Consider the following 16741-nt stretch of genomic DNA (forward strand, 5'->3'; position numbering starts at 1 on the left):
GAAACATAGAAACATAGAAATTAGGTGCAGGAGTAGGCCATTCGGCCCTTCGAGCCTGCACCGCCATTCAATATGATCATGGCTGATCATCCAACTCAGTATCCCGTACCTGCCTTCTCTCCATACCCTCTGATCCCCTTAGCCACAAGGGCCACATCTAACTCCCTCTTAAATATAGCCAATGAACTGGCCTCGACTACCCTCTGTGGCAGGGAGTTCCAGAGATTCACCACTCTCTGTGTGAAAAAAAGTTCTTCTCATCTCGGTTTTAAAGGATTTCCCCCTTATCCTTAAGCTGTGACCCCTTGTCCTGGACTTCCCCAACATCGGGAGCAATCTTCCTGCATCTAGCCTGTCCAACCCCTTAAGAATTTTGTAAGTTTCTATAAGATCCCCTCTCAATCTCCTAAATTCTAGAGAGTATAAACCAAGTCTATCCAGTCTTTCTTCATAAGACAGTCCTGACATCCCAGGAATCAGTCTGGTGAACCTTCTCTGCACTCCCTCTATGGCAACGGTGAGGTTTTTCTTAAAAGCAAGAACTTGCCGCTCTCTACCATGCAATTTCAGATAATGTTTCTGTGAGAACTGTTGGATTGTTTCGCAAACTATTTTTTCCACGTTTTGTCTTAAGGAAGATGCATTCTAGATCCGTGTGTGTGTGTGTGGATGGGGGCAGGAGGACTGGGGGAGGGGCGCGCGATTTAAAGAGAGGTGCCATGTGGCTTTCATTTCTGCTGGCTTTGATTCACCAGGTTGTCTCCACACATGAGAAATAAAGACCCAGGGATTTGTCCATTCTCTTTAGCGCATGGCATTGAAGAGGAAACATTTCCTATTTTAACCTGCTGCGCAAACTTCAAAGGCAGGCAGGCAGCCTGGAAGTAGCTCCTGGTCGCAACCCCTTGTGACTTGCTGGGAGAGTGAGTGACTTGCAGCCACAGGCGTGTAACTTATTCAGGTCGACCGCTCTCTTCCTGACTGGCAGTCTGCCTCCTCTTTTGTGTCGCTTTGGGGGTAAGAGAGAGAATTAGAGAGAGAGAGAGAGAGAGAGAGAGGGGGGGGGGGAGGGAGAATAAACGTTCAAAAAGAATGTGTAGTGATACAAAGCTAAGTCTGAGCACTGGGAGGGAGAGAATTGGTGTCTTTGCTTTACAGCTTGGGTCTTGCTCACTCACTGCTCAGCTAGCTTGTAAATCAGGGTAAATGGAGCGATCTGCTCCCCTCGCTTGCACCCACAGGTTGTAAAGTCATTAATTGCTCTCCATCCAGGTTTCATCAAGCTCTCCCTTGATGTGTTCCTCCTGCAGTTCTGCCGGAGAATGGCTGCCAGGGTTAGGACTCTCAGCTACAGGTCTGCTGCGCTTTTCACCTATTCTGTGTTTTTGCTTCTGCGGCGGGTCGAAGCTCACGGCTATCAGGTAAGTTTTAGCACTCCTTGTCCTGCACACCCGAGGGCTTTGGTGCATTTTTCCTCTCCCCCCCTCTCTCTCTCTCTCTCTCTCTCTCTCTCCTCCCGTTGCAACTTTACTAACAGCATTATTTCACAGGGCAGTAGCACAGGCAGAAACTGTCCTCACGTGTGTGTGAATGAGTGTGTGTGTGAGAGTGAGCGAGCGAGGTGCTGAGAACATATTTTTGTATCTTTGGTGTGTGACTCGATGGTTCTTTTTCTAAAGTCTCAAAAATATTTTAAGAAGAAATTCTCCAATTTAGTTTGTTCAGCTTTTAGCTTCATTTTTTAAAGCATGAGCTTAAAAGGTTTATATTTTCCAGATTTTAGAAAGAACGCTTTTTGTTGGCAAAAATAATTTAAAACGTTTTAGTGAGCTTATAAATCAAGTTATTCACTATAAACAGGTTATATGTACATTGTATGTGTGTTTAGGATTACAGAGTCTGTCTACACGAACTGATTGCCGTGTTTAACTCCACTCGCACTTCCCTGCATCGAAGTTTGTAAATGTAGATTTCTGAATTAACTCCCGCTGCTTTCCAAAGGCAGATCCTTCTCGCAACCAGCAGCAGCTTTCTTGTTTTAAAATATGCTCCATCCACCCTTTACCCCCCACCCACCCTTCATCTGCCTGGCAGTTTCTCTCAGACCTCGCTGTTCCATTAAAAGTTGTCTTGCACAAGTTGAGAATTGGAATTTGAGAGATGGAAAGAAAACCTTGAATTGACTTTAAACCGTTGGAATGAAGAGATGTTTTTGTTTTATTTAAGGAGAGGATAGGATCGGATGGAAACGGTTGAGGTGAAAGATTTTTTAAGGTCGAAGCCTTGGTAGATTAAAATAAAGTGGAGTGGTGCGTGGTTGTTGCGAGTGGGAACCGGGCGGGCAGTGCAGGATTGAGAGGCCGGGCAGGGCACTGTGTGTGTAGCCCCTCTCTGCCTTGTCTAGACGAGCAGAAGCGTATTAACGTTGCAGCAAACGTCAGGCCTTTCATCTGGCCCGGCTCGGCTGAGTGTTAAAACTCTGGCACATCACGTGGGATTTGTTTTGTCTCACTCCTCTCTCTCTTAAACTGCAAACCCCGAGGGTAGGAGGGAGAAGCTGTTAGACTGGGGAAGGAGAGAGAGAGAGCGAGAAAGAGGGAGGGGGGTGGTGAGGAGTGTGTGATTGATCCAACTGCGATTGCAACTGCACTTAAAGACTTAAATTGTTGGCTGCCTGCGCAAACCCGGGCATCATTAACTCCAGCGATTAGCTAAATATTTCTCCATGGCAAAAAAACAAGCGATTATTTGCTGTGGTTTAAAAATATATATATTAGTGCTATTTCTCCCCAACCGCTGCGCGGCGTCCGGAACACAGCGTTTGCCCCCACATCAGTACTGAACATCCGCATTCAGATCAGGAGCAGATGGGAGCAGCGGAGAGTGCCCCTCACGACACCCTCCCCTCCCCACCTTACCCCCCTCCCCCACCTTGCCCCCCTCCCCCACCTTATACTTCTCTCTTATCCCCTCCCCCACCTTATCCCCTCCCACACCTCACCTCCCTCCCCCACCTTACCCCCCTCCTGACCTTACCCCCTCCCCACCTTATCCCCCTCTCTTACCTCCCCATCTTTGCCCCTACCCCTTTGTGTCCCCCCTTTCATCCCACCCCCCCTCCTCCCAATTACTTCGGTAGACCCTTTACACAAATGGTAACTGCAGTAGTTTCCTCTTCTGCTGTACTCTCTATATGTTGTCTGACTGGGTCCACAGGCACACACACCCCTTCTGTAAAGTGTCATGAGGCAGCCAGTCATTCTTCAGCAGAGAGCACGATTCACACCGGCCTCAGCAGACACACTGAAATAATTTTTGTTCTTGCAGTTTGCGAGGAAGGAATTGATGGAAAATAATAAATAGACCCAAGTTTTCTGTTACCAAAGTTATTATTTCCATCTTAATCAAAAAAAGTGGCAAATAAAGAGGATCTGCACCAAAATGGGCAGTGCTGCAAGGTGCATGGCAGCCCAAGGGGATATGTCTTGATAACAAAACAGGAAAAGGGGGGCAGCATCTGTGGGAAAGGAAAGGGAAAACTGAGTTCATATTGCTGTCGCAAGAGACTACTGATGCTGGGAGTAATATTTAAAAAATGCTGCTGGATAAACTTGGTAGGTCAGGCAGCACCTGTGGAGGTAGCGAGAGGCAGTTGACGTCTCACGGCGAGACTCTGAATTTCAATCCAAAATGTTGATCGCTGCTTTGCCTCCAGAGATGCTGCCTGACCTGTTGAATTCCTCCAAATGCTTGTTCCTCTAACTGCCAGAATTTAGCCTTGCCTATCTGTATGGGTAATGATTGTTAGATAAATGTTACTGAGTCCATAGCACTTTAGAATGGTAAGCATGCATTCTCAATATCTTCCTGAATCAGTGCCAGCAACAACAAACAAATTATTTAGTCTGCTTCTTGTGGGATCTTGGCATGCATGTTCATGGTTGGCACACTGCTGATATAGACTGCTGTGTGCTTAACAGTTTGGAATATATTTGAGTTGTACTGAAGCGTGGTATAAATATTTAGAATGGAGATGGGCTGCAGACTGAAGAGTGTTGTTAACTGATGATGAAAGAATGGCCGTATTGCTGTCTAGGATAGGATCACTAATTCAACGTCAGGGATAAATGGAGTTCTTCAGCGATAGGTGTTTGTGTGTGGGCCGCAGAACTCTGATTTGTCTGTTTTTACCAAAGTCGCATGATAGCAAATGGGATTATTTTGCCATCTTCAACCCAATGGATAATGAAAACAATGTCTCGTGGGGCTCTCAGCACAATTGGCAGGGCGAGGGTATTGCCTTCAAATTGCTTGTATATATTTTGAAAGGACTTTAAAGATACAGCGTGGAAACAGGCCCTTCAGCTCACCGAGTTCATGCTGACTAGCGATTACCTGTGCACTAGCGCTATGTTAACATTTTTACCAAAGCCAATTAACCTATGTTTTTGGAGTGTGGGGGAAACCAGAGCACCCGGAGAAAACCCATGCGATTACAGGGAGAACATACAAACACTGTACAGATAGTAACCATGGTCATGATCAAACCCGGTTCTCTTGTGCTGTCAGGTAGCAACTCTACTGCTGTGCCATGAAAAACTCATCAGGACAGGCAGCATATGGGGAAAGAGAAATGTTTCGGGTCGAAGACTTTCCATCGGAACAGAGAAAGTGTAAAAGCAAAGATAGACACAAAGTGCTGGATTATCTCAGCGGATAGGGCAGCATTTTCTCCACAGAAAAGGATGGGTGATATTTCGGGTCAGTTCCTGTCTTCAGACTGAAGAAGGGTCCCGACCCGAAATGTCACGCTTCCTTTTTCTCCACAGATTGTGCCTGACCCATTGGGTTACTCTAGCGCACAAGTACCTTGAAATGTTAATTGAATTGAATACATTTTATTAGCCAAGTATGTATACATACAAGGAATTTGCTTTGGTGCTTTGCTTGCAAGTAACAACACGATATACAGTAAACAATTAAGAATTGTTTATATTGTTGAATATAATTTAAACATGTGAAGAATGAAATAAAATACCAGAGCAAAGGGAGGCTACAGACTTTTGGTTGGTGAGTAGAGCTACTGCTCATGGAAAAAAGCTGTTTGGCTGTGGCGGCTTTGACAGTTCAGAGTCACCTTGCAGAGGGAAGTGCTTCAAAGAGTTTGTGGTTAGGGTGAGAGAGGTCAGAGATGATCTTACAGGCTCGCTTCCTGGCCCTTGTAGAGTACAGTACGTCGATGGGGAGAAGGTTGCAGCCAACAACCTTCTGGGCTGATCGAATGATGTGCTGCAGTCTACAATCAATTCCACCGTCTTAAGAGCATTGATCTCCAGGTTGTTTTGATGGCACCAAGACGCCAGCTGTGTCACTTCCTGTCTGTAGGTGGATTCCTCCCCATCCTGGATCAGTCCAATCAGGGTTGTGTCATCTACAAACTTGAGAAGCTTGACAGAGGAGTCTGTGGAGGTGCAGTCATTGGTGTAGAGAGAGTAAAGGAGGGGAGAGAGTACGCAGCCTTGTGGTGCTCCTATGCTGAGGGTCAGCGTGGCCGAGATGTGATTTCCCAGTCTCACATGCTGCTTCCTCTGACAGAGGGGTTCAGGCACAGTCAACTGGGAGAGTTTGGAGTGTAGTAGCTCTGGCACAATGGTGTTGAATGCAGAGCTAAAATCCACAAACAAAATCCTTGCATAGGTCCCCTGGCGGTCTAGGTGCTGGAGGATGAAGTGCAGGCCTAGGTTGACTGCGTCGTCCACTGATCTATTGGCCCGGTATGCAAACTGCAGGGGGTCCAGCAGGGGGTTTATGATATATTTCAGGTGGGCCAGTGTTAGTCTTTCAAGTGTCTTCATGATTACAGAGGTCAGTTAACCTACAACTGTAGTCATTAAGACCAGTAATCCTTGGCTTTTTGAGTTCATGAACAATAGTGGAGACTTTGAAGCAGGCAGGGACAGTGCAGGTTTGCAGGGACTAGTTGAAAATGTCTGTGTAGACTGGTGCCAGTTGTTCAGCACAGAGTTTGAGGGTAGAGGGGGAAACATTGTCCGGTCCTGGAGATTTCTGGCTTTTCTGTTTCCGGAATAGCTTCTCCACCTCCTCAATATTGGTGGATTTTCTACAGTGCTCTCTCTGAAAAATCCAAAAATCATCCAGGAGTAAAACCAAAATGGGGTGGCATGGTTGTGCAGTGGTAGAGTTGCTGCCTTGTAGCGCCAGAGATCTGGTTTAGATTCTGACTACAGGTGCTCTCTGTACGAACTTTGTGCGTGCTCTATTCTTTTTTCCCACATTCCAAAGACGTGCAAGTTTGTAGGTTAATTGGCTTCTGTAACTTCTCCATAGAGTGTAAGATGCGAGACTGAGATAACATAGAACGTGCACTGGTGAGCGTTGGTCGGCGTGGACTTGATGGGCTGAAGGGCCTGTTTCCATGCTGTATCTCTAAAACAAACCAAACAAGACCAAAGTCCGCAAAAATGCTGGAGAAACTCAGCGGGTGCAGCAGCATCTATGGAGCGAAGGAAATAGGCGAAGTTTCGGGCCGAAACCCTTCAGACTTCTTCAAGACCAAAGTCCATGTCCTCTTTCAGGCCACAATGTCTGTATGGCTGACAGCAGCCTCTAGGGGGAAAAAAAAGTATCTCTTCAGAAATCTGCCATGGCCATGTGTGTGTGTGTGTGTGGTTTCCTTGCACTTTCTTCCTTGCTCAAACTGATAGAGAAGTAAGGACTTTGATCCTATCCAAGGGCAAATGGATATCAAGTACGAACAGTGAAAGGAATGTAAGAGCAGTGCAAACCATGGAGCAGGCTCCAACTACTCCATCACAGTCTGTAGATCTTGCATAAGATTCGAGAGCCACCCCTGATTCCATGGATCTCAAGTGGAAACAACCTAGAGGGGCGACCAAAGAAACACGACCAGTCTTAATGGATATAATTTACATTGCACAGTAGGGATTGTTTCAGGCCTTTGGCATTGTTTTGTTATGACAGAGTGTTATCCATAAAGTTGCACACAATCAACAACCACAAAGTAATGAGAAGTGCAGTGAAGGCATCAACTTAAATGTAGCTGGTTTTGAATGGGCAAGTCAGATGCATGCACATATCTCTGATCCAATACTATCTACCACATTGAAGACCCTCGGACTGTCTTTAATCAGACTTTCATGGACTTTATCTTGCACTAAACTTTATTCCCTTTATTATGTCTCTGCACACTGAATGGCTTGATCATAATCAGGTGTAGTCTTTCTGCTGACTGGTTAGCATGCAGTAAATGCTTTTCACTGTACCTCGGTACATATAATAATAAACTAAACTAACCTCTTGCGTTTGAGGCAGCAGAGGTTATGTAATGCCCTCCAGGCGCTGTAGCCAGTTCAATGTCCTGTTGTCGAGGGCAGTGAGGTCTACCCCTCCACCAGGGGGGCGGAGGACAGCGCAGTCGAAAATGACGTGCTGCGCTGTTTGCTGGTCTGCTCCTCTGATGAACACAGCCCCCAGCGATACATGTTGGCGTTGAACCGGCCAACCCCTGTACAGAGCCGGTTAAGGGCGACCCATTCTTTGCGGGGTGGGTGCGAGCCAGGTGAGGCTGTGGTGTTTGGTGCAACAGTGAATTGAGGAGGTTGTGAAGTCTGTTCCCAGCTGGTTATCCATGCTCCTAGTGTGTTAAAACCAGAGCCACCGAGGGTCGCTGCGTGACGGGAGAAGGGGTGACGAGATGACGGGTATTGAGGTTCCAGTTGCTGTGAGTCCTGGGCGAGGTGGTGCGAAGGATGTTTGGCATCCGATGGGGCATTGCACTCCGGCCTGTGGGTGAACAGTTATGTTGTCATTCTCCCCTTACCTATTACATTTTTTAGTTTTCTTTTTAAAGACCATAGTTGTATTGTAAGGCAATTGTCATAGCCCATCTTTCCTTCTCTTTGTATCTGTTTTCCCTCCCACCTTAACTGGTCATAGATGAACTCAGTTTAGTTTAGAGATAGAGGAGGGAAACGGGCCCTTCAGCCCACAGAGTCCATGCTGATTGTCAATTACCCGTTCACACTAGTTATACATTATCCCACTTTCTCATCCACTCCCGACACACCTGGGGCAATTTACAGAGGCCAATTAATCTACAAACCTGCACGCCTTTGGGATGTGGGAGGAAACCGGAGCACCCAGTATCAGCTGCGCCACTCTGCCACTTGCAGTGATCGCTGCTGGAAGCTGAGCTGTGAGTGGCTGTATAGTTGAACTCTGAGCTACAGCTGTCTCAAACTCAAATAGATAATTGCTTCAGCTTGCCATGGTGGAACTTGAATCTGTCTCAACAACAGTTGGAACAGTGGCACAACGGAAGAGTTGCTGCCTTATAGCACCAGAGACCCAGATTCGATCCTGACTACGGGTGCTGTCCATATGAAGTTTGCACCTTCTGCCTGTGACCACGAGGGTTTCCTCCGGGTGCTCTGGTTTCTTCCCAGATCTCGAAGATGTGTGGGTTTGTAGGTTAATTGGCTTCTGTAAATTGTCCCTAGTGTGTAGGGTAATGCTAGTGTATGAGTACTCGAGGGTTGTTGCGGACTCGGTAGGCCAAAGGGCTTGTTTCCATGCTGTATCTCTATACTAAACTAAACCACAATGCTGTAAGGTGGTATACATCATAATTTGTAAGAACATGTCAGTTTCTACCAAAGATCATAGAGCATATGGTCTTTGCTTTCTACAGATTTGTGCTCCAATCATGGAACATTCAGTCATTTGGGAAAAGAGACTTATCATCCTAAATTTAGTTATTTTGGAAACATTTTTTAATAAATAACATTTTACTTAAAATAAACTGACATCTCTCAATTGCAACACATTATGTAGATGATTGAACAAAATGATTGAGATGTAACTTGCCACATATTCTTCCCCTTTCTAGTCTGATCAATTCACCACGGTTGCCGTACTTTGCCTGTTAATTATTTGCCATGCCCATCTTTGAAGCTCAAGTAGTGTGGATTGAAGCTAAATGATGTGCATGGTATTTGCACTACATTATATACCCTGAACTGCACAACGTCTTCCATTGACATCTCACAATTCTATTTTGAATACATCAATATTTGTTGCAACTATAATAACCTGTATTTTTGTGTTATCATGTATCTCTTGTAGCTTCTTAATTGCATGTATATTCTATGCTTGTACATTGTCAGGTTTAATTTTGGTCTTCAGTTTGGTCACTCTCTGCATGCCCTACCCCCAGCGTGTTCAGAGCAATCTCATTTTAAAGTAAGGTAAAACCACTTTCATTAGTACTTGCAGAGCTTGCTTCTTGAAGGTGGAATTGAGTTGTGATTCTTATCTATTTCTCACTAATCCCAGGGCTGCCAACATTGGGTGAGAGTTGGGCGTGAGAAATTGCGAAAGACCAAGCCCGTGGGAGGGAGGGGGGCGGGTGTGAGGGGACGGGGGGGGGGGGGGAGGGTGTGGGGGTGTGTGTGGAAGGGGGGGAGGGTGTTGGAGGTAGGGGGGGGAAGGGGTGAGGGTGTACCCCCCTCCCATTGCTATGGAGCTTTTGCATTTTTCAGCTTGAAATTGTGCAATCTGGTGCATACTGTAGTGAGTCTTTTAACTTACACTTGAATGCAATATTTATGCTTTAAATCGGATTAGCTATGAATGATGTTAGGCTAAATTACATTCCTAATTACATTCCAGAGCCAGGCTCTGATCAACAGGTGCAGCACATGAATGATCTTAGTAGATCATTCATGTGCAGAGAGTAATTCCAATTTGATCAAATCTCCCAGCAACCCTGAAACTTAACCCCATCTTGAAGTCCTAGTTGCTCCAATTTAGCTGGGATTAACACCCCCACTCTCCCCCCCCCCCCCTCCCTTCTTACCCCCTCCTCTCCCTTATTCCCCCCACACTCCCTCCTCATTTCCCCAGGATCTCAAGGGTGCCGGTCCTTTCCCTCCTTGCGTGCCCGGAGGGGCAGCAGCTGTCGGCCTCAGAGCCAGCCTCAGCGCCCATGCCCTGGATCCTCGGCACGGTCTCAGGCCACCACAAGGGCCCGGATCAGCAGCAGCAGCAGTCGTCGGCCTTGGAGCAAGCCTCAGCACCTAGGCCCTGGATCGTCTGCGTGGCCTTACTTGCCCTCAGAGCCGGTGGACGTTGTGCCAGCCTCAGCGCCAAGGCAGTGGATCCCTGCGGTTGGCGTGGCTTGTTCCCGCTGCCGGAGCCGGTGGTGTCTGGCACTGGCAGATGCAGCTCCAGCCTCAACTGCAAGGCGATGTCCCCGCAGGCCCGGAGCAACAGTAAAAAAAAAAATACACGTGTCGCCGTTGTGAAAAAAATTCTGGAAAGGCCCCAACTGCGCAGGCACGGCTGAGGACCCATTGGGTGCCATTTGTGACGCCAGTAAAGATGCGCATGGGAACCCTCCCCCAACTGCGCTTGCGCGAGTGGGGTAGCTGTTTTAAGTTTTTTTTTTAAAGCGTTAATAACTTTTAAAATATACCATCAATCTGAACAAAACGTTTCATTTACAGCACAGGATAGTGGTGAGTAAGGTGGGGCAAAAATTGTAGCACTATCGTGTACTGATTTTGCACAAATGGAGGTACAAGAACAAACCTGCAAACAAACAAGATCAGAGTTTTAGTAATATATAATAATAATAATAATAATAGATAACAAATATGGTTGCAGGAAAAACATAGAGGTATAAAGTCATAGAGAGATGTTATATGTAAACATTGGTCCATTGCATCTGCAGTAGCCAAAAAAGCCGTTGTTTTCCCAGATCCAGCTACTAACGATGTGTGTACTCTGGGGAACATACAACGGCCAACTAACACGAACCTGCCCATCTTTGGGATATAGGTGGAAACAGTAGCACCTGCACGAAACCCACACAATCACAGGGAGAACATGCAGACTCCATGCAGGATGCATCCGAGATCAGTTATTGAACCCAGGTCCCTGGTGCTGCATCTCTGCCAATATGCAATTGTGCCGCTACAACCTGGGAAAAGGCTTTGCTTAAAATTTAATCTGGTGAAATTTGCAACTATCTCCTTTAAAGTGCAGTAAATGCAAGGAAGTTGATCACTTTACAGTTGAGATGGAGTGATAATCACGGATAGAGAGCAAAGGCACATCTATGGATTTGGTCACACATCAGTCATGTTCTGAATGGTGGAAGGAGCTTGGGGCTCTGTCACCATGTTGTTCTACTCATTCTTTTATTTATCTCTGCACTTTATATTTACTAACTTTGCTGCACCTTCCTTGGCTATTGGTTTCAAAAGCATTTGATCCACTTAATGGTCGATGAATGCCAATGGATTTTTCTTTTTTTCTTTTTGTCAGGACAGCAGTGAAGTCCCGGACCGGGACCAAAGCAGAGAAGAGGATGTGGCGAAGTGGTGGGGAGAATGGAGCTCTTGGTCGACCTGCAGTCGGAGCTGTGGCGGAGGAGTTATGTCGCAGGAGAGGCACTGTTTACAACAGCGGTACGTGTCATTGTTTTCTTCAGTTGGTCATTGGAGAGGGTGTCGAGTTTCTCAGGGAATTACTTACTGCTTCTGAAAGAAAAGATTACTTGGTCTTGTCAGCCGCCATGGCAGGTCCTTAATGAAGCCATATCCAGAAGGTTTGGAGATGTTGGCTCTCCAAAGCTGAAGTTGAAAGATCTTGGTCAAAAGGTATGACCTAGACTTGGCATAGTGGAAGAACTTATTGTTTCAGAAAGAATTAATAGTTTTATCTCTCTACATTGGTGCAAGGACACCCTGGTACAGGTCCACCACTGATGTTCCGGCAACAGGTGGTCTGGCGTCCCCTTTAATCTGGACTAAACCTACCACGGAAGTGCCCCCCCAAAAAGTAGCAGCTAGGATGGGGGAAGCAGCTGATCCCGACCTCATCAGGAGTTCCATGCCGATCGGTGGGTTGAATTTGCCGGTGGTGACCGGGGCTCTGGATCTCTGGCCCGGCCGGAGTCAGCAGATCCGTTTCCATAGCCAACTTCCGTGGCCGACTTTGCAGGTATAGCAGCTGCCCAAGAACGTGACCTCTGTAGGTCCAGCAAAAACGAATAATCCAGAAAAGCTCTGGAACCAAGGGTGTTGGAAAATAAGTGGTGGACCTGTATATCAAAAACAATAATGGGTACAATGGCTTGGATTGATCAATGAGCAAACACCATTTGCTTCTGTGAGAAGTCTAAGAGAATTCAATTTAGGGCACTCAACTGGAAAAGTGGCTCGGATAAGTGCTTTACTATCATATTAATTTAATTCTGCAGTTGTGTAACTGTGTGTTTCTGTGTACCATCTCCACTCAAAGCTCTGCCGTGTTTTGAAAAGCACACTTTTCAACCCCTAATGAGTGGTGCTTGTGCAGAACTGTGACTAACATCATGGATGCAAATTGATTATCTTGATTTGTTACAGACAGCATCAAAAGATGCTCAGCATTGGTACAAAGATTCAATGATTAAACGATTCAATGATACTTTATTGTCACATGTACCTAGGTACAATAAAATCCTTTGTTTTGTATACAACTTGGCAAAATCATGTAGTAGTCCTCACCTAGGCAGCACACAAGTGCCACCACGTTTTGGCGCCAGCGAAGTAACAATAGTTCGCCGAACATTCTTACCCACTGCATGTGGCAGCAGCCTTCCTCACCCCCTCCCCTCTTTCCTGCCGGGTCTCCCCATCGTTCTCATCAACCCTCCTCACTCTCTGACCTGGAATGATAGCTGATGCAGCTCCGGTTGTGGTGTGAGGAGTCTGGTGTAGGTCAGTGCTTTGTTTGCCCTATTGGTGTTGTTTTCCAATAGTTCTTTCCTCAACATAATCCTGGTGCTTGTAGGAGAGGTTTTGGGGATAACACTAGGTGACTGAAATTTCACTGCACCAATTGGTGTATGTGACAATAAATGTCCATTGTCCTTTGTCCTTTAAAAATTACTGCATTTTGTCCCTCTACCTCGGTAAGGGGCAACATTCTGTCCCTATCCCTGGCCAGCACACTGTCACCTGTTCTCCCAAGTTGTGTAAAACCCCTTTCCCAGTTGATACCTAACAGGCACAAAAGAAAGGAAACCAAACAAGAGATTTATAAAATCACACTTGATTTAACCGCAGGGTCTTGGCTAACTCAGCTATTTCCCATTTGAGGCCCGATATACGATTTGTAACCATTTCCAGTGGCTGTACCATCAAAATGAATTAACTCTACTGGTGTAGGAGAACCGTGGACCAAGAAGCAATAACGATAATTTTCTCAAACAGCAGATTCTTGAGCCCCTGACACAGATGGTTTTTTAAATCTCGAGTAAGTAAATTGCAGAAATGAGACAATTTAACTAATTGTCTTGCTGGAAAGCCTGACATTACAGCCTTGCACTGCGCTGGATCATCTCTGATTTCTGTAGTTGTTTTTCACATGCAGCCTCTGAAGCATGTGCAAGTAATCAGAGCAGCCATAACAACCCATAGATGTGCCTCGTTCCCCTTCCCATTCATTCGCTGGGGTATTGTTGGTGACCCAGAACCTTTGTGGCTCTATGAACCTTCTAGCTGGAGTGACCAAAGTACAGGTTTGGTCGCTGGTCAGTTAACATGCCTTGGCACAGAAATTCAATTGCATATCTATGTGTTTTAAATACTTGGACGCCTGAATTGCTGTGTAAAATCAATGGTGTTTGATTGATTATTGAGCATGGTACATCTTGAAAGAACAGTTTGTGTCTCATGCAGGATTAATATCAGCTGAACAGCCGAGTTACTCCAGCATTTTGTGTCTTTTCCTGTAAACAAACATCTGTAGTTCCTTGCATCTTCAAATGAACATTTGTCACTTGATCTTTTAGTATATGTATGTGCAGCTAATGTACGCTGACATCCATGCACCCACCCATGTTCTAAACCTACTGAAATGTCCTTTACTGTTTACGCTGTGGACTATTTACAACAGCAACATCAATTGCTTGCAGGATTATTGAAGATCCAGATGGAAGGGGGTTTGCTAAGGACATTTATTTAATTTAGAGATACAGTGAGGAAACAGGCCCTTTGGTGGCATCATACCGCACCGACCAGTGACCCCCGTACACTAGCACTATCCTATGCATTAGGGACAATTTACAATCTTTACCAAAGCCAATTAACCTGCAAACCTTTACATCTTAGGAGTGTGGGAGGAAACTGGAGCACCCGGGGAAAATCCATGCGCTCAGGGGAGAACATACTATCTTCACACAGACAGCACTGGTAGTCAGGATCGAACTGGGTGTCTGGTGCTGTAAGGCAGCAACTCTATTGCTGAGCCATTGTAGCACCTAGGTAAAGTTATGGTGAACTTTGGAAGCTGCATCGACCGTGGATGTTATGAAGGCTGACCAGTGACCAAACTTACATTTTGGTCAATCAAGCTAGAAGGTTCACTGTGTTGCAAATGTACTTGTTGTTGTTAAGGCTTTGGAGCGACCTTGGATAAGGAGTGAGAACTGAAGGCATGGGTTCTTTTGTACAGGAGGGTGAAGAAGGAAGGGGACAAGGCCACTGATTCGGACAGCCTGTCCCTCAAGGTTTGGTTTGGGATGATCGCTCCTACCTATGAAGGTAATGGCGACAAAGAGCTACCATTTTCTGCAGGTGGAGCTCCAGTCATGCACTCATGCATGGTTTGCGCTGCAACTGAGGGCAGTTTCTCCAGGTGACGGCAATTTAGTTGGCAAGACAGATTTTTCAATTCTTTTGTAAATGGCTGATAAATGAAACCTAGCTATTCTGCACTGCAAACACCAAATTACATTGTTTGCAGCAACTAGAATGCTTTTTGATACATCTTGCATTAACTTTTCATGGTAAGATTTTATAACCAAATGAACATTTCCATTCTATTCAGGATAATAAATGATGTAAAATAAAATGCTGTACATCAAGCTATTTCAAAGTTCTTTTTAGCTAAAGGCAGATCATTGAACTATTAACAATTCTATGTCCTTGGGCTAGAACAATGCAGGAACAGGCCCTTCGACCCACAGTGTTCATGCTGAACATGATGCCAAGTTAAACTAATCTCGCCAATCTGTCACATGATCCATATCCCTCCATTCCTTGCATATCCATGTGTGGCTAATGTCATTAACCTTGCGTACGTTGCTCTCTCAAACAACCATTTCCTCGTGGCGTGCTCGCTTTCAATACTGCTCGGCTGTGATCCCTGTGGCGAGACGGATTGTTTACACCATATCTCATATGCAGAAGATGGATTGTCTAGAATTAGAATTGTTTAAATTGGATCTTCCTTTATTTATGCTGCTAATTCACTACTTAAATTGGACTGTTTACACAGTGGAAACAGAGACAAGACAAACATTACAGGAGAATGCCTATACCTAGAAAATAGATTCTGAAATGCTGTTACCTGGAAATTGAATTGCATTAATCATTTTTTTCAGTATTATGCAATTGGAAATCTATTTTCGTTTGGCATGAAATATAGTAACAGTGATGTCTGGGCCATTTTGCATCACGCAGAAAATTTGATTGGGCACTTCCTGTTCTCAGTCACCTTTGTAACCATTTTCATGTCGGAGTGACTTTGTTCCCTGTGTAATGCTCCCTTTGGACCGCATTGAGCGAGATGTGTCTGTTTTTCAGTGCTCCCTGGCCAATATTATCTTAAGTGGCAAGCTGATAGATCTTCAAGTTAAATAAATTACATGCCAACATTCTTGATCTTGCCCATAAATGTGCCCTATTCAATCAACTCCCAGATCGGTGACAATGCCCTCCACCCTGAAATTTGTCCTAACCTGCCCCCCAACAACCGCCATGCACCCATAAACATCCACTGGGCATAGGCTGCAAGGTCATTCCAACCTCTTTTACCTTTCCAGATGGGTCTACATGATAGATAGATAGATAGATCCTTTATTGTCATTCAGACCTTTCGGTCTGAACGAAATTATGTTGCCTGCAGTCATACACAGAATCAATAATAACAAAACATACAATAAACACAAATTAAACATCCACCACAGTGAGTTCACCAAGCACATCCTCACTGTGATGGAGGCAAAGTCTTAGTCTCCGTCTCTTCCCTTCTTGTTCTCCCTCTGCGCTGATACACCCCAGTTTGTGGGGCATTACATCATTGGAGAGGTTGATGATAATGGCTCAAGGATACAGACTGTTTTCGAGTAGGGCCTCACTATTTTCTCTTAAATAATCATTCCAAGTGGCTTGAGGTGTGCCCAGCAAGGTGCTGAGCTGCCACAGGCAGAGCAGTTGGCAAATTCAGGACAGTTTTGTCACTCATGGTCTCGTGAAAGAGTTAGTTTTGCCCAGTTCTCACTTCTCAGACTTTCATGCATGCTAAAGAACAACACCTCGTATTCTGCTTGGATAGCTTTCAACCCAATGGTCTGAACATTTAATTTCCCCAATTCAAGTTATATCCCACCCTTTCTCTTGCTCGTTTGAACAGCAGCTGGTAAACAACAATTGGATAGAAACTACTTTATAAGGAAGGGTGGAGGGTGGAGCTGGATGGTGCAGTTTCTAGTGCAGGAGCTGGAAAAGAGGTTCAGAGTGGTCAATTTAGTGGGAATATTCAAGCCTTCTGGACAGGTGGAATATTGAGGTCGAAATTGAGTCATTGCTGATGAGCTTGAGGGCAGGAATTGAAGCAAATACACAGTGCAGGATGATCTGCAGGA

General features: G+C 45.4%; 1 protein-coding gene across 6 annotated transcripts in view; it reads left to right on the top strand.

Moving 5' to 3' along the window:
* The first annotated feature begins 770 nt into the window (after positions 1–770).
* LOC116977714 (ADAMTS-like protein 2) overlaps positions 771–16741 on the top strand; it is a 66246-nt gene continuing 50275 nt past the window's right edge. The window contains exons 1-3 of one of the 6 annotated variants that reach the window (XM_033028423.1): positions 771–1017; positions 1273–1421; positions 11371–11513. In XM_033028423.1, the coding sequence (XP_032884314.1) occupies positions 1323–1421; positions 11371–11513 (242 nt within the window). In that variant the 5' untranslated portion in view covers positions 771–1017; positions 1273–1322. Of the gene's footprint in view, positions 1018–1081; positions 1422–11370; positions 11514–16741 lie in introns of those variants that run through there. The other 5 variants (XM_033028417.1, XM_033028418.1, XM_033028421.1 and 2 more) reach the window with 5 other exon arrangements.

This window comes from Amblyraja radiata, chromosome 10 (genome assembly GCF_010909765.2).
Source record: "Amblyraja radiata isolate CabotCenter1 chromosome 10, sAmbRad1.1.pri, whole genome shotgun sequence".
In the NCBI taxonomy this organism is placed as follows: domain Eukaryota; kingdom Metazoa; phylum Chordata; class Chondrichthyes; order Rajiformes; family Rajidae; genus Amblyraja; species Amblyraja radiata.